At 48.6% G+C, this 24,421-nt stretch overlaps 1 protein-coding gene across 1 annotated transcript; it reads right to left on the bottom strand.

Annotated features, from left to right (window-relative positions):
• Positions 1–4,142: 4,142 nt before the first annotated feature.
• On the bottom strand, positions 4,143–24,350 carry LOC108786039 (cullin-associated NEDD8-dissociated protein 1-like). Its single transcript, XM_018555247.1, has 14 exons — positions 24,042–24,350; positions 20,385–20,528; positions 18,669–18,823; positions 18,480–18,603; positions 17,614–17,870; positions 16,170–16,412; positions 14,012–14,304; positions 12,483–12,624; positions 9,418–10,911; positions 8,550–8,645; positions 7,461–7,630; positions 7,109–7,273; positions 5,955–6,062; positions 4,143–4,370 (listed from the first exon to the last, which is right to left on the bottom strand). The coding sequence occupies exons 1-14, from the start codon at positions 24,107–24,109 to the stop codon at positions 4,143–4,145; spliced, it is 3,687 nt and encodes a 1,228-aa protein (XP_018410749.1). The 5' UTR covers positions 24,110–24,350.
• Positions 24,351–24,421: the final 71 nt, after the last annotated feature.

Below are 24,421 nucleotides of genomic sequence, written 5' to 3'. Positions count from 1 at the left end.
TTTGGGCTCTCCTGCGTTTCTTTATGTAGTCGGTGCGAGTGTTCTGAGCGCGGTGTCTTGAGTTGTGTTATTAGATGCGTCGGGTCCATAAGATTGTAGAAGGACGTTCATTCCCTTATGTGGACTCTTCAATGTTCTGGGTTCAAACAGATGAACAAATCCCAGGAGCCGGGTCACCAGTGCTCTTTAATAATGACCACTGGTTCTGAGGTTTTCTCTAGTTGCTGTCAATGGACCTGGTAACAAAGAAAATCCTGTCGGCTCCTGGATTGGACTGACTGGCTCCTGAATGTCTTGTTAATTTGCTCACGCCTGGTTTCAAATAAGGTTGGGTAGGTAAATTTGGCTGCTAAACCAGTTTCCAGCAAACCCAGCTACATTACACTAACATATTAGAACTCTTCGCTGGCTCCAATTTGCCCAACTTGTAAAGTTGGGGTGGGGAGGGGGTTGTTTTCCGGGAGTTGGGCTCCGCCCCTTAGTTCCAGTGAAGGGAACTCTTAAGGCAGTGATGGCGAACCTTTTTTGAGCCGGAGTGCCCAAACTGGATCACTAAACCAACTTATGTATCTCAAAGTGCCAACCCTTCAATTAGACCTGAATACCCTCAGGGGGGCTCTGCAGTTCTGAGGTGGTGTGTACGGGCTCTCTGGGGGGCTGTGTGGGCTCTCTGGGGGTCTATAATGGCTTTCAGGTGGTTTATATGGGCTCTCTGTGGGGCTATTCTGCATTGCTGTATAATTATCATACAGCGATGCAGAATACCACCAGCTATGCGGGACTTCAAGTCCCAGCAATGCATTACAATGAAAGTCAGCACTACACAGCAGAGGCATAACTAGAAACATAGTCTTCTCTGCAGCAATAATGTATTATTGCTGCGGGGAAGGGGGGCAATTATCATCGCTGCCTGGGGGAGAATTGTTTTTAGGCAGTAGTTAATTTAAAAAAAAAACATGCAGCAATAATCACCCCCCTTACAGCAATAATTTATCCTTGGGGTAGATTAATACTGCAGCCGGGACAGAAACTACTATTGGTTATTACCGTATTTGCTGGCGTATAAGACGGCCCACCACTTTTTGTGTAAAAAAAAATATAGGTTTTGGGCTATACTCGTCATATAATGTTTAAATGCACCCACTAACATCCATGGCGGTATTCCCGAGTGTGGCTCGGGGTTAATTTTCAGTACCATAAGCAGTAACCCCGAGCCACACTCAGGAATACAGTCTCTTACCTTGTCCACTATCCCCGCTGTGTCCTCCGTCTTCTGCTGAGCCAATCACGGCAGGCTTTGTATTTATGAATACAGGCTTTGAATACTTGTCGGCTGCCGCAGCTCTCCGTGTTCCTCCGTGGCAGCTGAAAATGGTGAAATAGTCCCCTCTCCTGTCAGTTCAGCAGGGGAGAGAGGGAACTACTAATTGGACTGGGACCGCTATCGCTGCGGACCTGGGCTCGCGTGCCATAGGTTCGCCACCGCTGTCTTAACGCATCAGCACACCAAGACATTTTGGACAATTTCATGCTCCCAACTTTGTGGGAGGAGTTTGGGGACGGCCCCTTCCTGTCCCAACATGACTGTGCACCAAGCAAGGTCCATAAAGACATGGATGGGGGAGTTTGGGGGGAGGAACGTGACTGGATGCACAGAGTCCTGACCTCAACCCCATAGAACATCTTTGGGATGAATTAGAGCGGAGACTGCGAGCCCGGCCTCCTCCCCCAACATCAGTACCTGACCTCACAAATGGTCCAACATTCCCATAGACACACTCCTAAACCTTGTGGACGCCTTCCCAGAAGAGTTGAAGCTGTTATAGCGGCAAAGGGCGGAGCCAACCCAATACTGAACCCTACGGACTAAGACTGGGATGCCATCAAAGTTCATGTGCGTGTAAAGGTGTCCCAATACTTTTGGTAATATAGTGTAGCTGTTTTTACTACCATGAACTCATCCCACACTATTACCTTTTTGTATCTCTTGGCCCTTCCACTAAATTTAAAGCTCACAAGCAGGGCCCTCCTATATTGAAATTGTAACTGCACCATACTTCCCTCCTATTTTGTAAAGCGCTGTGCAAACTGTTGGCGCTATATAAATCCTGTATAATTTACTCGGGCATTGTGAAAAGAACAGATACCTGTGTTTCTTCTGCTGGAGCAAATGTTTTAACACAGTTTTTGGGGTTTTATTTTTGTAGCCCTCATGTTCATGGAGCCAATACTCGGCGCATGCATTGGCACAGCTATAGAGCACAAAAATAGAAACGTGTGCTCTGCCCCTTGAGTGCCATGCGGCAACCTTTGGGCTTGTGCCAATGGCATTGGTTTGAGATCAGTTGAAGACGCTTCTGAGGGTGTAATTGACCAAATCCTCACCTGTTTCAAGCGGGTTTCACATCCTCATAGACTAATATAGGGATGCAAACAAAAGCCTCCTGACTTAGGTCTCATTCACACCTAGGTGTATTGCATATGCGCTGTAAAAAGTTGCGTGACAAACGCGCGTTTCCGAAGGCTACTTGGCTGTATCCCAATGGAAACGCGCAAACAAAACGGCCCAAAGTAGTACCTGTACCTTTTCAGGCGTGGGCCGTTTTGTAGCGCGTTAGGGACGGGCGGAAATACGCCAAGGTGTGAACCAGACCCATTGAATACAATGGGATTTATATTTTTGAGCGTTCGTCGCGCGTAGAACGCGCTACAAAACGTTCAGGTGTGAACGAGGGCTTAGGCTTCCGAGGCATAAAAGGCTCGCTCCAGACAAACCCAGTGCCCCCCTCCTGTCTCCAACCCCCCTCTGTCTCTCGCCCCTGGGACTACAACTGTTTGGATTCCCTTATCCGGGTAGTCCTCAACCCCCCTGACATAACTTTATCCCGAGGGACCTGGTGACCATACACCCACAAGTTTACACCACCAGACAAAAAAAACACTGTCTCCTTGTTCCTCTGCTACCTTTGTATGCATCTCAATGCTGATTACTGTGTCTTATACCTGATATGCTGCTGAAAACTTAATAAAAACTTTGAAACGAAAAAAAAGCCTCCTGACAGAGGTCCTTTAATTCACCCAGCAGCTGTGTGTGTGTGTGTGTGTGTGTCTACATCTGGTGCAATCACAAGGACACAATCCGGTATAACCCGAGATATTGCATACAAAGAAGGTTCCTATAGAGGCCGTGTGAAGTGAATTGCAGCACATGTTGTATACGGGATCTTACCCCCAGTAAGATCTGTGGGGATTATCCTGAAATGCGAAGCTCGAGGTTCACTGTTCTGATCAGATTACCAACTGAATAAAAATAAACCGGCACAAAACTTTTATTTCACAGCAAAAGCTGCTACAAAAACCTTTTACACTTCAATTCAGACACAGGCAGCTCCTGCTGAACTGCAAGTCCCAGCAGGCAGGGTTTTCCTTCTAAATTTGCACAGATTTGTAATGGTTAAATTATCTTGAGGATGGGAATATGAATGCTGCCATTGCCAGCTTGGTTTTTATAGGTGAAGTCATGCTATGTGGCGGCGGCTTCCATATTTGTATCCTTGCAGATTAACCATCTCAGACCCAAAACTCAAATCCCGGCTCAGAGGCTTTATACAGGTCGTGGGTTGGATCCAGCACGGGTGTGACAATTAGAACCAAGAAGGGGCAATCTGATCTAACACAGCATCAGCAGAAGCTACAATGTGATTGGCTGGATTGTGCAAATCCTCTGCATGCAGCCCCCAAACCTAACAGTTGGATCTTGGCATGCCCCACATCCCACAATGCCATGTATTTGTCTCTGGCAGTACCGGTAATAGGCATGCTGGAACGTGGGGCATGTCTGGAACTTGGAAGTTTAAATTTGCACACTGAGCCTCTAGTTTTGGGGGTTGCGCAGAAAGATTGCAGGGTGGTAGAGTACAGGCCTCTCGTGTCTGCTGTATTTCGGACTGCCATCTCTTAACTGAGGCAAGATCACAACACTCCTATAGAACAAGACAGCGCTGTTCTGGATTGTACTCACTGGCAATAGAATGGCTTTGTGTCTCCTTCTGTAGCTCCTCAGAAGTTTTGGGATTCAGATGTACAGCTGTCAGAGTCTGCATAAGATCGGCATTGGTAAACAGATCAGTACTTGCAAGTTCTTAGCTCAGGTCCATAATCTCTGTGCTGCACATGGACATGGAGTCTTTCTGGATACTCTCAAACAGGGAAGCCAGCTCGGGGTTGGCTCTGATCTGGGACAGGAACTCTGCCATGGTTTGGCTGTTCTGCACCTCCGGGATAGTGAGGAGAGCAGTGATGGTTCTCAGGGCCGAACGCTTCAGCTCATCCTGTTTCTCAAACTCTTGTTTCACAGAGCCGGCCTTCACCTAGAAGCAGAAAGTGAATGGTCTTGTTATTGCAGGTACGTCGATCAGAGAATGGCTAATCATGCACTGGATGAGAGGACACCAGATGCCATGTAAAAGATAAGCAAGACTTGTCTGCAGCCACTTTGCTCGCTTCAAGAGCCATGGCCACCACAGGCATCCAACCTTCTCTGGTGTGTTGGATGACTGGTCCCCCTGCTGGGAGCTGTGGTTCCATCTGCCAGTCACTATAGAACACAGCTATGTTGGGGCTGGTGAGTTACACCAATGTGTAGAGGGGGACTAGATGTCACCCGTTGAGGCCTATGGTGGCCTCACGAGCTCTCTGCTCCCGCTCCATGTAGATGTATATCCAATCCAATTAAATATTGGAGTCACTGGACAGGGATATACACTGAGTGGCCAGATTATTATGACCACCTGACGTTTGTAGGCAGATTAGCTATAATTTGGCGCTGAAGTTGCTAGAGGGCCAGACCATTATAGATAGGGAAGCGGGTTGTTTACCACGACAGTAGAAGTGATTTGTTTCTGAAGATTCGGGGAAACAACGCGATCTAACAGCCTTTGAACGCGGGATGATTGTTGGCGCTCGGAGCCATGGAGCGAGTATCAGCAAAACAGCAGAATTCGTTACATGCTCAAGAGCAGCTGTTGTTAAAGTGTTTAAAGACCGGACTGTCAGCCGAAAATCTGGGTCTGAACGTGCGAATTGTGGCCGTCAGCGACTAGTCAATGTTAGGGCAGAACGGGGGAGGGGCAAGACTGGTACAAGACAACAGAAGGGAGACAGTGCCGTGTCCGATTCCTCGCATCACCTTTCATCATCTTGTGGAGTCACGAGGCGGCCCAACGAAGTACTGATGGGGTGGTCATAATAATCTGGCCACTCAGTGTATATCTACATGAAGCCGGAGCAGAGATTGTGAAACCACCATAGGCCTCAACAGGTACATTGCCATCACACACATGCTATGTCCTGAGCAGGCCAAGATGTAGGGCCTGTGGGAAGGGAGAGTGTAGCTTGCAATTCCATCTAGGACTGCAAGGTCCCTGTGTCCTGCAGCAGTGCCTTTGGCTGGGGATGGGGTCCCTAACCTCTGCAGTTGCCCCAAAAGAAGAGGAAAAACAAACAAACCAGGAGCTGGTAGGACTGGAATGTTGTCAGGAGGCAGGAAACACAAGAACTTAAAATGGCTCCTGGAAACCCTTTTGAACTGGTCTTGGTCTACAGTAGGTGAAGCCATCACTGTCCAGTGAGCCGCTCTGGAAGATGAAGCGGAAACCCGTACAGAGAAAAATACTGCCACTGCCTTCAATGCTTCCTGAATTAATGCACCAGAAAAAAAATGTTCAAGCAAAGCCGATGTGGAGTCAACATTCTTAATCTGCAAGCTGGTTGCAGCTAAGCCCCTCAAAGTATTGATGTTGTTGGATCAGCATGACAGACAACGGGCTTTTTCAGAGAGGTCAATGGCATCCTACATATAACACTATTATGTCACATTGTGGTATCATCCAGTGGTTTGGGTTTCATCTATTGATCTCGGTCTCAGTGTGGTGAATGGAGCTTGTATTGCATACCTTAGTGGTACAGGTGGCGCGTAGAGGCTCGATCAGCTGGTCCAGACGCTGGAGTACTGCACTGGGGCACAGAGTGGACAGCCGTGTGAGGATGATGAAGGTGAGCATCTGCAAAACAAACATAATGTGCTGAAATCACTTTTTGTAAAGAAGACCTGTCACGTACCACATTCAAGATGTCAGCACCCATCAGTTTGTTTTATTAGCGGTAACATTGTCTGTTTTCAGATAAAAGGCATTTTGTTGGCGACATGGAAAATAGCACCAGATTGTGTTATTGTGATAAACATGGGTTAACCTTACAGGCTCCTTCACACTGTGCATTGCATTAACAAACGTGCACTGAGGCGACGTGTTTATTGTGCATTAATTTTCAATGGGCTGGCGATGCATCTTAAAGGAGAACTATGAGGGGGGTGCTTTTCACTCATCCTCACAGTTGGAGCCGATGTGTGACAATGAGACTGTCACAGGTCGGCTCAGTAGATTGGGAGGTGAGCGAACACATACCGGCGCTCGCTCACATCTTGATCATGTCCCTGCAGAGAGCCGTGACTGTCACTCACGGCTCCCTGCAGGGATTTCCCCCTCCGATCCTCCAGCACTGACTGGTGGAACGGACGGGGGAGGGGCGGGTACAGCTGGCTCTGCCTCTAGATAGGCAGAGCCAGCTATCAATCACACCGCTGGGTGGATCTCGACAGTAATGTCGGGATCCGTCCCGGCTGCGGTGGTCTCAGTATACCGTGAGCTGTATCTCGCAGTATACTGAGCTTTGGGTGACGGGAGGACGCTAGTTTATGTCCTCCCGTGACCCTTAGGGGAACTATGGGGAAAAGCATTGACCCCATAGTTCTCCTTTAATGCATGAAAAAAAATGGACTTCAAAAACTACCTTCTGATGCTTACTGGCTACCTTGTATTTTAGGATAGCAGGCTGACCATGTATAACATTTGCTTATATCCGGCTCTTTGTAATAATTTTCTGGATCTGCTGCAATCAGCAGAGTTTGTAGAGAACAGAGAAGACTTAATTTCTTCTGTTCGCAAGGAGTGTCAGCTCCTATGACCTAAAATGAACAGCTTTCTACTGAACAAAAGACTGAATATTATAATTCCTTCAGCCCATTTCCTAAAGAAATCATGGTACTGACCCGAATGTCGTAGTGGTCCTTCAAGCCATCCTCCACGTGGTTCAGGTACTCGTAAATATCCAGCTGGTCCAGGCAGCTCTCCAGTAAGGTGTACATGCATTCAAAGGCGGCTTTTCGAACGTCCAGTCCATCGTCCACTGTGTGTTTAAAGGGGCCCATCTCCACCTTAAAAATAAAACCAAGGTGAGTAGAGAAGAGAGCTCATTTGGGGAAAACAGGAAAAAGTTGCCTAACCAAATCAGCTTCTCCCTTTCATTATCTCAAAGCAGGGGAACCTGATTTGCTGCTTCCTAAAAGGAGGGCAGTTCTTACAATTTGGTAAACAAGAACTATGTCATTAAAGAGTCTTCACCTCTCGGATCAGCTCCTTCCGGACCTTCGTCTCATTGTACAGAGGAGGGAGAACACTGTTCAGCAACTTCCTGACCAGAGAAGGCTTATTGTGCGCTGCAGAATTAAACATGACCAGAGCCACACGTCGCACGTTAGGGTCCGGGTCCTGCAGGGGTTTTAGGAAGTCTCCTATGTATGTGGCAAAAAAGAAATATGCAACGTGAAAAAAGAGACCACAAGACATTTATGAAGCCGATATGGACAATTGTTCTTTATATTTTGGACATCTTTCAACTGAAAAAAACGAGAGCATTGTATTTTGTGTAGCACTCTCTATTTGGGGTTATGTGGAAGTAGTGTGGTAGGCTAACATTTCCATCTCAGGGTCTTGGTGTATGGTGGGGAGAATAGGAAAAATTGTTATCAGACACTTTGGCTGGGTTTACACCAGGGCGCACGGAATATGCATGTTTGCCGCGCGTTTTTACTGCGATTTGCGGTAAAACAAACACGTGTTTCCGAGGGCTATCCAGCTGTATCCCAATGGATACACACGGCAAATACGCCCCAAAGAAGCTCCTGTACTTCTTTGGGCGTAGGGCGTTTTACAGCGCGTTGCTACGCGCTGTAAAACGCCCAGGTGGGAACCATGCCCATAGGCAATTATTGGTTTTAACATGTTGAGCGTTTTACAGTGCATAGGAACGCGCTGTAAAACACCCAGGTGTGAACCAGGCCTTAGGCAGAGCCAGCTGTCACTCACGCAGCTGGGCGGATCCAGACATAATTGTCGGGATCCGTTTCAGCTGCGACGTCTCAGTATACCGCGAGCTGTAGCTCCCTATATACTGAGCTTAGGGTGAGGGGAGGACGCTAGTTTGTGTCCTCCCGTTACCCTTAGGAGAACTATGGGGAAAAGCCTTAACCCCATAGTTCTCCTTTAAGGCAGGGTCCCTACATTTATCATTTCCACCACAATGCAGCATCAAAGTTCTCCATTTTAAAAATTCTGTAAATTGAAGAAAAGGCAAAATGTGGTGAAACAAAAACTATATTCCAGATCGTATAAATGGACCCCTGGTTGTCTATCTTGGATTTGGCCACTCACCTATACAATTCTTCAGCAAGCTGTCAATGGGAGCTGGCTGGTCAGATATGGTGAACTTGATTGCTGTAATGACAGTACTGCGAGTATGTGCGGAACCTGTCGAGGACAAAGAGAGGGAACACGTTACAAGAGGAACTTCCTCCCATCCAATGGTTATCTACAGTATATGTATTTATATAATGGTAACAATGGCTGGAGAGGAAGGACAGAAACGTAAAAAGGAAAACAAATCCATATTCAGGACATCTCTGCTGCATTACACCGGCATTTCCCCATATTTTGGCCCTTTAAAACATTCCCCTAAAGCTTTATCTGTAAAAAGTAAGTCAAGGCAACTGGACTTGCTGTATTTTTAAGCCTAACCCTCTGGTCAGGATTCAGCAGTGTACCTACATCTAAAGGAAAAAGGTCACTCCTTTAAAGACAGTCAAGTGCGCATCCTAGACAGGGAGGAGGACGGGTTTAAAAGAGATGTGAAAGAGGCCATTTATGTAAAAATGGAGAAGCCAAGCTTGAATAGAGGTGGGGTGGGGGGTGGGGGGGGAGACATCTATTGTGTGCCACATACAATGCTGTTTTAACACCTCTCTCTGGGCAGGTTAATAGCACCTCCTAGCTCCAATTATGCAAATGCCTCAACACCTGGTTGTGACTAACAGATTATGTGGATTGGAGCGACAGTCACCATATTTATTCCCAGATAATTTCATTCTGAATTGAGAAAGCTGGTTGGATGACCAGTGAAACGTCTTCAAGAAAAGTACACCAAGTCCAGTTGCCTTCACTTACTTTTTACAGATATACCATGACCTGGATGAGTGAGAACCTTCACAGACCCTAAAGCTTTAGTTTGACCTCTGTGTCTCACCTGATTTTAGCTGTTTGCATAGTCTTGGTAGGAGCTGTGAAGGATTCACCAGTATCAGTTTCCCGAGACATTCCGCCACCACATTCCTGGTGCCCTCCTCTGCAGCTTCACAGTGCTCAAGCAAGAGTTTCCATACATCCTCCTGGTACGGCCTTAGCTCCTCACTGGGTAGGGATGTCAGGGCTTCCTTGAGTGAGTGTAGCAGAAGATATTGCCTCCTCAGCTGCCCTCCAATCTCATGCAGCAAGAAGGGCAGGAAATCTACTGGACTTCCAACACAAGCATTCCCGAGTGCATACGAAGCTGCAGACTTCACCTCTTCACTGGGGGATGCAAACGCCTCGAGGATCACACTCTTCAACTCCTTCTGCTGGCTCCCGAGGTTTCTCTCACGTCCGATCTCTGCCAGGGTCAAGAAGGCCAACACTTTCACATGGTCACCAACACGAGTGCTCTTGGCATCTTGTATGAACTGGTTGATGGATGAATTGGACTCTTTAGGACAAGCACTTGCTAAGGATGCCACACACTTAGCCACAGAGTGATAGGCCTGTTTGTGAAGTGTAGACCCTGAAGAAGTCACTGGCCCTGTCAGTTGCTTGAGGAGGTCGCCATAACCGAGATGGGGAGTGTGGGTGGTAACCAACGCTCTTAATAAAGACAAAATGGAGGTGAGGGCCCCTCCTTGGAGCAGAGGGGAGTGAACGAGTTGAAAAAGTTGGGGAAGAGTCTGAGTGCTAAGCTTGGAAAGAGAGGCGGGATGAGCCGACACCAAGGTGGTTAAGAAGTCAACAGTAACCTGAGCTACGTGCATATCTGATTCGGCAAGTAGTGATGGAAGCTCTGCCACTACCGGATCTAACATGGGGGGTTTTAGGCAGTCACTGTAATTCCTAACTAGCACTTCAAGGGCAGAAATAGTACTGAGTCTCAGAGCTCGCTGGTTCTTCCTCAGAAAAGAAGCCAGAATGGGTAGCGCATCCTTCAGCAAAGGCCGCAAGTCAATCTTGAGTGGGGAGCCTGCTATAAGAGTGAGGACCTTCACCGCAGTAAGCCGTGTGATCTCATTGCGGAGACGTTCAAGGATGAGTTGAAGGGTGGGCGGAAGGTCTCTGCCAAGTTGGTCACCAAGATGGCTGATGAGATGGCCCATGCAGGACAAAGCCCTCTCCTTCACTTCCTGGTCTATGTCTGTGGCCTGCAGCCTTTTCAGCGTGGCAGCGAAGAGTTCCTTTGTGTAGGGTGAGGGCTGAGAGCTCTTAGCTTGCTCCAGAGGACGAATCACTCTCACCAGGTGCTGTGCCACCAGCAGAGCCTCGGAGGTGATTTTGTAGAAAGGGTCTGATATACAGGTGACCACGGGAGGCAAGAGGACTGGTAGGTGTGGTTGGACGCATTCAGGAGGGTGGCTGCTGAGGATCACGTTCAAAAAGGTCAAAGTGTCCAAGCGCATGTTGGAGCTGCTCGATTTATCTGTCAGTGAGTAAACCAGCCCTGGAAGATACACATGAAGTCAATAAAAATGGCGATACATTTATATATATTACATCCATGAAGGTTAAAACTTCAACCAGTCTGATATTTCTATGGTGGTTCTATGGTCTGAGGGACTCTTCCTGCTGGATTTTGTCTTATATTGGAGAATGTAACAAGAGCAAAAACACACAATAGTTGGATGGGAACAACAAAAACTCCAGAGAGGACAGTAACAGAGTCGGGAAATATGGCGGGGAGATCTCACTGTTGGGAGTATCCAAGACAAACAAGAAGCTGGGGGCTGGCTCAGCCCATCTGGTTCCACTATAGCAGTGGTTCTCAACCTGTGTGACCTCAAGACCCACATTTGTCCTTGGCCATTAAGTCGTGACCCAAGTCGCACTACAATAGAATGCACGGCATTAGGGTACCGCGCGTTCCGTTGCAGGCGTACAAACAGTTGGAGGGAGGTGCGTTTGGGGTACCATTTAAATGAATGGCAACGCAACACACCTCCCACACTAGAATGCACGGTAGGTGCCATTGCGTGGTAAGGTGTGTTAATCACACTAGTACAATGCTATTAATGCATTGTACTAGTGTGAACGGGCCCTCAAAAACACTGACATACACACACGACCCCAGACTCACACACTCACAGACATTCTCATACACACTCCGAAAAATGTTTCATTTAATTTACTTTAAGGTCCACCTGTAAGCAATGCACATATGGATGGAGCTCACTCACTGCCATAGCCCCATCCCACCTCAAGCTGACACTCGTTTCTGGGCGGCATATTTCGAATGGCTGCTTGGCGCGAGAACTGACAGTGCTGCGCTAGGAGGAATCAGAGGAGCTTCTCACCTAGAAAAGTGGAAGGCATGCGGCGACGCACTGAAAAATGTCACCAGCACACCGAAGATCCTGTTGGAATCACCAAATGCTCATTTTATTGAACAAGTTGTCAGAATGGATACATTCCAAAAGGATCTTCGGTGTGCTGGTGACATCTTTCACATTTATCTCATGCATACAGCGGTCCGCAGTCATTACGAGCTCCCTTCCCATTATATGGGATCTCCGGTAAGTACTGCGACTAGAACCTTTCTACTTATCCACAGAAAACAGGGTCGTGACCCACTTTTGGGTCACGACCCTCCAGTTGAGAACCAAGGCACTAGAGTATTACTTTTAGGCTGGGTTCACACCTAGGCGTATTGAATATGCGCGTTTGTCGCGTGTTTCCGAGGGCTACTTGGCTGTATCCCAATGGAAACGCGAGACCAAAACGCCCCAAAGAAGTACATGTACTTCTTTGGGCATAGGCCGTTTTGTATCGCGTTCGGACGGGCGGAAATACGGCAAGGTGTGAACCCGACCCATTGAATACAATATGATTTAGATGTTTGAGCGTTTTGTAGAGCGTTCGTCGAGCGTTGAACACGCTACAAAACATTCAGGTGTGAACCAGGCCTTAGGTGGGCTAACGTTTTGAAATGTTCTTAGTCTCCCTGATATCTGCAAAACTTGTCTTTTCTGTAAAATATGTTGAGCAATTGAATTCATATCAAAATAAAACTCTTACCTGGTACCAGAGCGGGGATGTGCTGGGAAAGGCAGCCCGGCAGTACACCAGTCAGTTCTGTGAGAACCGCAAAACAGCCTTGACGGGATTTGGTGCTCTTATCTTTCAGGAATTTGTGGAGGGATTTCATTAGGGATGGAACCTGCGAGGGCATGACAGAGATCATGAGGATCACAGCACACAGGAGTCTATCGCTACAGGTTCATTGATCTGTTTTCAAGGTACATATACACCTGAAGCAGCGGAAAGATCACGCACCCACTGTACGTGAATGGCTCATGCAGGTTGGACAGGTATTTGAGATGGAAGAGCCACCAAACAGGACACCCTACATAAATTTAGATCGATGTGGGCCTGCTGGAATTACATTACCAGTACCAATGACTTTACTGCCTTACGCAAAGGCAACTAACTACTGACAGCACCTACTCATACTATGCCACCTCCCATTGTCCATCACGCCTTAACCTACAACCGTGCTCCGGCACCTCATACCTTCTATCCTCCCACATGCCGACCAAGGTGGCAGCTATGGGTCCCGGGGCACAGTGGGGCCCGGCCAGATGCTGGTGGCTGTCACTAGCGGCTGAAGACGAACATGCCGCTGTTCAGATCACTGTGCAGCAGCGCGTTCCTCTCCATAGAGTCAATGAGAGCCAGCAGCGGGGTGGAGGAGGAGGCGGGGCCCGTGGTCGGCAGCAGGGGAGGAGGCGGGGCCCGACGACTGAGGAGGCGGGGCCAATCAGGCGACGGGGAGGCGGACAGGTAAGGAGCGTGACCAGCCCTGAAGGTGACCCTGCAGAGCCCACCATAGAGAGTCTATTGTGGGCTCTGCAAGTTCACCCTCAGGAGGGATCTCAGGTGGGCTCTGCAAGGGGTATGACTAGAAATAACGGGGCCCCATACAAAATTTTGCTATGGGGCCCTGTGATTTCTAGTTACGCCCCTGCCCCCCTCTCTCTCATTCCCACATCTTGATCACCCCTCTCCGGGTTCCCGATAATCCAGTTACTAAGTACCATGGCACAACCTATCGACACACCAAAACCACTACGGTGAGTCGGATGTTCTTTGTTTCAGGCTCGGTATTGTTATATCCGCGTGCGAAACGGCCACACTTACTTTCATCTATGACCCAAGGAACCCGACTGATATCTCGATGTTGATGCCATGTTATTATGGTTGTCATATGTTGATATGTTTACCTTTCTTTCCTTTTCTCTTTCTCCTTTAACCGATATGGTTAACAGTTCGAATGTTTGGCCTTTACTGTATCTGATCTGACTCTACGAACGGATTCATTGTATCACTTTGTATCCCTTATAAAATCTCAATAAAAATTATTTGAAACAAAAAAAATACTCACCTGAAGCTGGGATGGGGGGTTAGTTTAGGTCAGGGGGCGGGGTGGAGGGTAAGGATAACTGTACTCTCTAAGGAGATGTGGGGGGCTCAAGACTCATACGTATATAAACCCTCAAAATGTGCAAAATCTGTAAGTGAAAGGAAAAAGGTATAATTAGCTCAACCTGTGTCTGCAGAGCAGTGAGCGGGGTGTCCCCTTTGCCAGTGGCCTCCACATTTTGCCTCCAGCTCTGAGAAGCCCGTGTCTGCCTCAGCAGGGCGATGTAGGTAGAGAAGATGTCCGACTTGACGTTCTCCTCCCTCTCCTTGAAGCGCAGGATAATGGTGGGAGCGGCCATCTTGTAGAACTGAGGCAGCAGATCGGGCCGGGCGGTGATCAATGACTCCAGACACTTCGTTGCGGAGCGTCGAACCTTCCAGCTCATGTCGTCATCGTCGCTGTACTCCTCCTCGCTCTCTGAGGGAAACAAGCAAACCATCGTTGTTCCTCCAACCATCGCAGTCCAAATAATAAACATGTTAAAATGACCCCTCAGCTTAAATCAGCAGAATTCATTCCAGATGCATCAAAATAGAAGGTTTGCAAAGTCATACAGTTGGCTTTCTTGCTAAAGCAACCACAGCCTGAGTAGAAAAGCCGGCCTCTGCCAGCATGCTGCTCTGCAGGATCCCTCCTCCTCTTTGTGTGGAAACAAGGGTCTCTCTGCAGAGATCTGACACATGCCCTACGGAGTCAGGCCAATCGCTCTGCAATCAGTAAAGCTAATGCTCCTTTCTTATTGGAGAGCTCTGGCTCTGACCCCTGAGCAGGGTGTGTGTCGTATCTTTGTATAGAGACCACTGCTTGCCCACAGGGAACAAGGGTTCTTCTATGCAGCATGCTGGCAGGGAAGAGGCTTTTCTACTCATAGTGTGGCTGCTTCAGATTGGATTGGGGGCTCACTTTGGTTTGTTGCAATAGGGGTGGACTCCCCTGAAGAGTTGGCTCTCTCAGTAGCTCAGTTCCCCCTGCACACCCCTCTCAGCAGTGATTCAGCAGCTCTGCCCCCCCCCCTACCAGAGCTCCTGCTCTGCATCTACATTATATATTGGAAGGTTGCAGAGTCCCTACTGGGCGGGGAAGCTGAGCTGCTGCAAGAGCCACCTTGCCATTAGTGCTTCTGCTTTGCAGTTTGAAGATAAATTGCTCCACGATACCTGCAGCTACGGGGGTCAGTTATTTTAAAGTTCATTTACTGCTTCTTAGGAATATGAAAGTATTTAAATATCCACAGCCTGGCTATAGTTACACTTAAAGCTGAACTCCATGCTGATGTTAAAATAGCCCCAATTGATGCAGTTACTGTTATGTATTTGGTGAAAAACATATGACATGTGTACCTGAATAGGACTTGGTATGAACTAATTGTTATCCCTTGAAAAGAACTTAGACAGGGAGAGGTTGTGGCAACATATGGGGCCAATCTGATATGCTACCTGAACATGTGTTGATAAGGAGGAGAGAGTAGATGAATGACTGAATCAGTCATCTGCTGCTCCTGCACTATCCAGCTGGAGGCTGTGTGTAGGTGTTGAACAAGCTGTATTGCTTGGCTGCAGTATAGAAAATTTAGGCCAGCAGTTTAGTTCTGTCTGGCACAGCTGTATACATTTCAGATCTGGAAGGAAAGCAAATCCAACTCTATTGCCAATAGAACAGCTGCTGCCTATATATTTCAACTCTGTACATATCGTGTTTCCCCGAAAAAAAGACCTAGTGCTATTTTTAGGAATTTCTAAAATATAAGACCTACCCCGAAAATAAGACCTAGTTGTGACCATTTCCAGGGCCGGTGGTGGCATAAGGGGGGAACTTGAAGAGCCGCGGGAGAGAATCAGCGGTGCCAACGAAGCCAGCGCTAGAGGAAGCGAGGCGGCAGCGGAGGGAGCAGAGCCGCATAAGCCGATGCCTCCTCTATAGCGCCGCCTCCTGTCACAGGCGGAGTGATAAAAGATGCACTCCGCCTGTGAGGAAGCGATAGTGAAAGCGCGCTTCAATCATTCTGGCCAGCGATTGGTTACCAAATTGGTCTTGGAAAGGTACGGCACCCCTGATTACCATATTTTTGTACATGAATACATGTAGACTGTTGTACATGAATAAGTGTGGATTGTGGTACATTAAAAAAAAAAAAAATAAGACCTACCCCGAAAATAAGACCTAGTGTGTTTTTTGAGCCCCAAAAAAATATAAGACAGCGTCTTATTTTCGGGGAAACACGGTAGATTGTGTGTCTGGAGATCAACTTTAATGTAAGCCAGGTTCCCCTAATGTAAACACACCTTGCTCCTCGTCGCTCCCTGTCTCCATCGCGTCCTCTTCCTCCTCGCTATCATAGTTGTAGTTGGGGTCGTAGGCGATATACTTCAGGCACAGCTCCGTGATGGTGGGGACGTAAGAGGAGATCTCCTTTGGGCAGCGTTTGATGAAGGACTCCATTGCTTGGAAACACTGTTCCTGCAGCTCATCATCTTCCACCTTGCAGAAGCCAATCACAAGGGGTACTATTCTGTCCAAATGTGGACCTGAGGGGAGCAGACGAGAAGAATCCTAGTAGCAAGGTCTTAGTGGCTGAGATACTAAAGTCAGTCATAATATTCCTAAATTTCCTGAAAGCCCAACTCCAGCATTATTTTGGATAGAGTGGAGAAGACCTAAATCTCTGTCAAGGTTCTATTTCTATCTTCGACCCCATTGGGAAAATGTTCCCTCACTTTCTGTCCCCGCATGACCCATACAAGAAAGGGGGGTGCTGTTGTCATGAGTAGCAATAAAAACATCAATCAGAATTTCTATCCTTCCTCAATCTATGGAAAATATGTTTCTGTTTTTGTCCAATTTCCCCATTGGAAGGAAAACGTTGGACTGTTGCTAATCACAGTCCAAAAGGAGAATACAAACCACACAATATTGTTCCATTCCTGATAAAGGGAGATAGTTGCCGCCCCCAAAACGTGTTGGCTGATTTTCCTTTGTGATTAACTAATTAAAGACTCTTTGGACTGGTTCACCTTTGTGGTCTGATGCCCATTCAATATGTGTCTACACTTTAAAGGAGAACTATGGGCAGGGCCGGCCTTCGGTCGCTGTCCTTGGATTCCTGCTGCAGCCTGGGGAGGGGGGGAGCGCTGCCTTCTGCCTAAGGCAGGCCCTGACTATGGGGTAAGTGTTTTTACATAAACTAGCGTCCTCCCGTGTCCCAAAGCTCAGTATACCGCGAACTACAGCTTCCTATATACTGAGACAGCCGCAGCCGGGATGGATCCCGACATTACTGTCGAGATCCACCCAGCTGCATGAGTGACAGCTGGCTCTGCCTATCTAGAGGCAGAGTAAGCTGTGCCCGCCCCCTCCCCGTCCGTTACTCCAGTCAGCGCTGGAGGATCGAACAGGGGGAGAAATCCCTGCAGGGTGCCGTGAGTGACAGTCACGGCTCTCTGCAGGGAGATGATCGAGCGACGGTATGTGTTCGCTCACTTCCCGATCTATTGAGCCGACGTATGACAGTTTCATTGTCACACGTCGGCACGAACTATGAGGATGAGTGAAAATCACTCACCTCATAGTTCTCCTTTAAGTTTATACAAAGTTGAGCATGGTACAAAAAAAAATTTAATTAGATGGGTCCAAAAACAAAATTTTAGACTCAATGTAAAAAAAAAAAATGGGTTTACGACACTTCCAATTACTACAGGAATAAGAGAGTTCCATGTTCGCTCCCCATACCTAATCTGTGTCCTGCTTGCCAACTGACAGCTGCCACGCACTGAATGTAGGTCCTGGTGGTCGACGTGGACTCGTTCTTCTTCATTTCACCCACAAGCTGCTCTACAAGTTCATTGAACAGGTTGCCGTTGCAGGTCTGCACCAGGTGCCCAAGAGCCAGCACCGCTCTCTTCCTCACAGCGAGTCGTGGACTGGTGAGCTGGCTCAGTAGGCAGGTGAGGATAGAGGAGTGGAAAGAGTAGAGGGCACCTCCTAATCTGGAAGGGGCAAATGGTAGGGAAGAGAAGGGGTACAGCATCGCATAATGAAACTCGTGAATAGGTGTATACACTGAGTGGCCGGATTATTATGACCACCTGACGTTTGTAGGCAAATGAGCTATAATTTGGCGCTGAAGTTGCTGGAGGGCCGGACCATTATAAATAGGGAAGCGGGTTGTTTACCACGACAGTAGAAGTAATTTGTTTCTGAAGATACGGGGAAACAACGCGATGTAACAGCCTCTGAACGTGGGATGATTGTTGGCGCTCGGAGCCACGGAGCGAGTATCAGCAAAACAGCAGAATTCGTTAAATGTTGAAGAGCAGCTGTTGTTAAAGTGTTTAAAGACCGGACTGTCAGCCGAAAATCTGGGTCTGAACGTGCGAATTGTGGCCGTCAGCGATTAGTCAATGTTAGGGCAGAACGGGGGAGGGGCAAGACTGGTACAAGACAACAGAAGGGTAACAGTGCCGTGTCAGATTCCTCGCATCGCCTTTCATCATCTCGTGGAGTCACGAGGCGGCCCAACGAAGTACTGATGGGGTGGTCATAATAATCTGGCCACTGGCTACTGTATATAAACTTGCCGGAGAGCAGACACCAACCTTCCCAACATATCCGACAGAATATCAAGAGCCTCCAGCTGTATGGCTGCATCATCCCGTTTACCGATGGCTCCGGTCAGCTGCCCGGTGATCTTGCGACACACATTGGCAGCCAAAGTTGAACCTGCAGCAAAATCGAGACACATTAGTACAAAATAAGTCTGCATGTCATAAAAATGCGTCGTATACCTGAGCTGGCGGCGGGAAGTTCGGATATTACAGTCTTCAGGCCGATGCTGCAGATGTCTCTGAGCTGCTCCTTATCCGACAGCATGTTGCTGCACAGAGTGTCCACAATGGCCTCCACCTGGTACTCCTTCACCTTCCCCACCAGAGGGCCCAGGCTGTCAGAAGAGAATAAGATATAAGCACTGCATGACACAGCAATCCTTATCACTGCTACAGAAAGAAATAACAAACTGCATTTTAGGGGAGGAGCAAGTGATTCCAAAACTTTTCTGTCCCCTGGGAGTATAAACTATGGCCAAAGGTTTTTGGACACCTGACCATCACACCTACATGAGCTTGCTGGACATCCATGGCCAATCCATGCTTGTTGGACATCCATGGCCAATCCATGCTTGTTGGACATCCATGGCCAATCCATGCTTATTGGACATCTGTGTCCAATCCATGCTTATTGGACATCTGTGTCCAATCCATGTTTGTTGGACATCCATGGCCAATCCATGCGTGTTGGACATCCATGGCCAATCCATGCTTGTTGGACATCCATGGCCAATCCATGCTTATTGGACATCTGTGTCCAATCCATGCTTGTTGGACATCCATGTCCAATCCATGCTTGTTGGACATCCATGGCCAATCCATGCTTGTTGGACATCCATGGCCAATCCATGCTTATTGGACATCTGTGTCCAATCCATGCTTATTGGACATCTGTGTCCAATCCATGCTTATTGGACATCTGTGGCCAATCCATGCTTGTTGGACATCTGTGTCCAATCCATGCTTATTGGACATCTGTGTCCAATCCATGCTTGTTGGACATCCATGTCCAATCCATGCTTGTTGGACATCCATGGCCAATCCATGCTTGTTGGACATCCATGGCCAATCCATGCTTGTTGGACATCCAAGGCCAATCCATGTTTGTTGGACATCCATGCCCAATCCATGCCTAATCCATGCTTGTTGGAGATCCATGGCCACTCTGCCTCCACTTTCCTAGGAAGGCTTCACCAATTTTAGGGTGATTGAGCCAAGGAGATTCATCTAACAGCAGAACCCTGATTGTCAGACTGTGTATGGGAGGTATGGATTGGAGATGGATGTTGGACATCCATATCCAATTGATGTTTGTTGGACATCTATGGCCACTCTGCCTCCACTCTTCTGGGAAGGCTTTCCACAAGATTTTGGAGTGTGTCTGGGGGAATTTGTGCCCATTCAACCAAAAGAAGAGTTTTGAGATTGACCAAACGGGATAGTCATGCTGGAACAGAAAAGGGTCTTCACCAAACTGTTACCACAAGATTGGAAAAACCCAATTGTCTCAAATATACTTGAATACTGTAGCATTCATGGTCCTGATGACCAACGTCACCAAAACCGAAAGTTAAGGGAAATCCAAAATGTTAGGGTGATTGAGCCAAGGAGAATCAACTTACAGCAGAACCCAGGTTGTCAAGACTAGACTGTGTATGGGAGGTGATCTTATCTGGGGTCATTAGGTGGTATTAAGGTTTGGCAAGGCACCAAGCACTGCCTACCTCCACCTGGCCAGATATGGGAAGAACAACCTCTTAGTTGTACTGACCAGCCTGGAGGCCAAAGCCTGATACCATCTAAAACAAAGAGACGCATTTCCTTTGCATTCCCGCTATAATTAATGGATCAGAAGACTGATGGAAGGATGTTAAGGGATCCCCACACCTCTCTCACCACTTTACTGCCAAGTTCTGCACCTCTCCGTTCTTGTCCTCCAGCAGCTTCAGAAGCATCTTCACCACCTTCCTCTCGCTGTCTTCATCCAGCTTGATGGAGTCCTTCTGAAGCTCTATCATCAGGTCATTGGTGGCCATGAACCTTCCGGGAAATAGAAAGAACGTCTGTGAAGAGCTGATTATTAACAAAAACAAGGAAATGTAACCAAAATCAAAAATGGGGACATGGTCCACAGCGGCCAACCAGAATCCTCACCTGAAGGTCAAACTCAAGCCAAAACCTTCTAGTTTTTGGGTAGAGATTAGAAATAACACAAAAATAAAATGTGGGTCACATCTTTTGCCCTGAGGAAGGGACCCTGCGTGGCCCCGAAACGTTGGCTATTTGACTATTGTGACACGTATGTCCAATAAAAAGGACTTATCTATTTGAAATCATTTTGAGTGCGGTAACCTATTCTTTCTACTTTGTGCATTACACGGTGCCATCCATGGGAGTTACTGCAAGCACCTCATCTTTACTGGCCGGGACTGCTGAAAGGTGTGCGGAGAGCACCCTCACCAATTACACAAAAATAAAATGACGCCTTCCAAAAGAAGAATTATAAGACTTCACTTCCTGAATGTCGAATGCCTGGCCCTCACAATGTCCCATGAGGTCCCACCTGCTGGCCACTAGGTTGCTGCCATGTCCCTGCAGAGCTGCAGTAGCATGGAGGTCAGCGGGAGGAACCACAGCACACAGAGGGGGAGACAGGCATCTGATGTAACTAGGAGTGTTTAGCAGTCAGCGGGAGGAACCACAGCACACAGAGGGGGACACTGGCATCTGATGCAACTAGGGTTGCCACCTGTCCAGGATTCACCCGGACAGACCGGGTTTTGAATGCTGTGTTCGGGTTTCATGGCAGCAGAAACCCGGACACAAGGTGCCAGGCAGACAGGGGCAACCAAAATTAAGATAGGGGCTACTGGCCCCCCACTGAAAATAGTCTCATCTGTAATATTTACATATGAATGGGCGGCTCTATTTACATATGAAAAAGCCATGACTCATTGTTCGGGTTTCGCTTGAAGAAATGGTGGCAACCCTAGATGCAACCAGAAGTGTTTAGCAGTCAGCGGGAGGAATGACAGCACACAGAGGGGGAGACAGGCATCTGATGCAACCAGAAGTGTTTAGCAGTCAGCGGGAGGAATGACAGCACACAGAGGGGGAGACAGGCATCTGATGCAACCAGAAGTGTTTAGCAGTCTGTGGGAGGAACCACAGAACACAGAGGGGGAGACAGGCATCTTATGTAACTAGGAGTGTTTAGGACTCTGAAGGTTCTTCAGCCGCCGTGGGATGTCCTTGGGAAAGGAAGACATGGGGAGCAATAAAAACCCGAATGATGTTCTAACCCTTTCCCAGTCTGGTTAATGAATGTGCTTTTGTTGCTGTCTCTATCCTCCACAGGGAGAAGTCCGTCACTTCCTTTCCCTCACGCTGCTTGGATTTAAAAAACACATTTAGGGATGTAATAACACAGTGGTAGGCAACCTCGGCTCTCCAGCTGTTGTGGAACTACAAGCCCCATGAGGCAATGCAAGACTCTGACAGCCACGGGCCTGACTCCCAGAGGCAGCGGCATGCTGGGATTAGTAGTTTCGGCACAGCAGCTGATGTGCCGAGGTTGCCTACCCCTGCCGAAGGTTCTCTGGAAATCCTCCTTGGCCATGCGGTGTAATGATAGGTTGGACAGGGAGGGGGCGGTAGAAGACACAGAGACCTCTATATGGAGCTCATGCGAGGTGACTTATGTAACTTTATCGGCAGGGAAACCGTCCAACAGTCTGCGATGAGCAGCTGCGAGTAAATATAGAGTGACACCGCAACAGAGATGTCAGCGGCGCTGCAATAAAGGAGCTCAGGGGGTCTGTTCATCAATGTCTTCACACAAGATTCACCCAAGATTCACACATATTTCAGAGGGATCCGAGCCAGCTCAAAACACTGAAAGATAGCAGCGGAGTCACAAGGGGGGTGCGGGGTGTGTGGCCTGCACCCGGGTGAAACCATTGGAGGGGTGCTGCTTCCGCTCACCATTGGAGGGGTGACACCAAAATCACTGACAGTCGTTTTGGTGTCACCCCCTCTGAAAAGTCGGGCACTTGGTCATGGACCAAGAGAGGAGGGGACCCGGCGGCATACCTCATCCCGCCGGGTGAACGTCCCCTCCTCTCTCTGCCGGCTTCCATCACCAAGATGGCCGCCGGCAGGTGTCACAAAGATGGCCGCACATGCGCAATGACATCATCGCGCACGCTCGTGGTGACGTCACGCACATAAGCGATGGTGTCACGGCAGGGTGTAACCCGGTATCCACTCTGGGTGACACCTCGCCTCGGGACGCCCCTGACAGAGGGACCCCTTAACCACTTCCTGTCGGTGTCACACAAATATGGGTCTTCACACCGCGCTGCCACATATAGGGGTCACCGTGTTGTTCAGTCAGCACCCCCAGAGCTGTGACACCTCGCGGTCAGCTACCGACAGCAGGACGAGGACCCGCTAACATCAGCCAATCCCAGTGGTCGCATAATGCATTTGTTTTCTTTATTTTCAGCCACATTTCCTTAATTTTCACCTGGTGATCCTGCCACTGACACACTTCCTGTCTTACGGTGACAACGCGGGCTCAGGACAACAGAAACAAGATAGGACTATGTAGGTCCGCCCTTATGGCATTGCTCAGGGCAGGTTTCCTGATGGTGACAACAGTGGACCGTGCCTGTGTCATGTTGAAAGGGACACCTGTAGTCATGTGAAGCCCGTGTGACAACGCGGACGCACATGACACAAGCATTGTACACTGTTGTCACCATCGTGAGAAATGCCATGCAGCCATCTCTGGCGTGCGTGTAGACAGGAAGTGGCTGCAAAGGGACAGGGTAAATGTTAGTTGATTTGGTTAGGTGTTAGGGTTCAGGGGAGGGAAGAGTTAGGGTTAGGGGGTCAGGAGGTGTAGCGGGGACACATATTCCTTTTTTTTGTGTGCCTGTCCCGCCCCCCCCCCCCCCCCCCCCCCCCTGCCAAGAATAAAACGGTGCCGGGTGTCAGGCATCAGCTTTTAACTTTGTTTGGATGGCCCAGGGAAAGTGTTAAAACCTCCGTCAGGATTAATATCAGCCTGTGCCCCAAATGGGGTCATTCCACTTCACTTCCTGTCAGGACAGGAAGGGATATATCCCTCCCATGGGGGACACCAACATAAAAGCAAAATGCAGCATATTTTCTGTAGGGTGGAGGAAAGAGTTGGAGCGTTTGGCAAGTTTGCCGTCTGTGTCGTCACCGTGACAACCGCTCACCCTCACTTCTTGTACTGGGGTCACAGGGACAGGAAGTGAGAGAAGATCCCCTCAACAGGGGTCACGGACAGAAGATGGACCATGACAGAAGCCTCCCCACTGCATCCACAACTTAGAAAAGAACATTTTCTATAGCTAAGGAGCCGCGGTAACCCATAACAACCAAACCGGATCGTTCTCCGGCTGTTTTTGTACCCAGAAAAGTGAATTTTAATTCCTTGCAATGGATCGCTGTCGGCCTACCCAGACCTGGATAGAGGTTACCGCGGCCCACGCCGCCCACCCGGCGACCCACGTCGCTCACCTGAAGTCTTTGTCGCTGGAAGTCATTTTCTCCAGCAGGCCGGAGATGTGATAGGAGATGTTGCTCATGGCGACGACGGTGAAGCAGGCACCCTAGACTCAGACAGGGGCCCCCCCGGGGGAATAAAAACAGAGACGGACGCTGCTCGTGACCCCCAGCCTGGGACGATATGGCGGTGGCAGCGACGGGCTCGGGGCGGTGGAGGGGGCTATCGTGCGCTGTCCCCTCTTTGGAAGTCGCTGGAAAACCTGACACGGCTGTGGATATAAATAGACGGTGAGCGTCCCAGGAAAGACCTCTGCTGGTCGCTCTCCTGAAATACAGTCAGCGTCCGTCCGTCGTCTCTCAGGGGGGCCTATTAATAGGGGGATCACCACGGC

This window comes from Nanorana parkeri, unplaced genomic scaffold (assembly GCF_000935625.1).
Source record: "Nanorana parkeri isolate BGI_ZX_2015 unplaced genomic scaffold, ASM93562v1 scaffold188, whole genome shotgun sequence".
NCBI lineage: Eukaryota > Metazoa > Chordata > Amphibia > Anura > Dicroglossidae > Nanorana > Nanorana parkeri.
This window is presented reverse-complemented; position numbering and strand designations above follow the sequence as displayed.

Excerpts from the sequence above, each read along its gene's own strand:
- LOC108786039 (XM_018555247.1), bottom strand. The coding sequence starts at position 24,109 with ATGAGCAACATCTCCTATCACATCTCCGGCCTGCTGGAGAAAATGACT. Across the intron at positions 10,912-12,482 it reads CATCCCCGCTCTGGTACCAG|GGCTGGTTTACTCACTGACA; the intron begins GTAAGAGTTTTA and ends TGTATCTTCCAG. Across the intron at positions 4,371-5,954 it reads GCGCCACCTGTACCACTAAG|GTGAAGGCCGGCTCTGTGAA; the intron begins GTATGCAATACA and ends TTCTGCTTCTAG.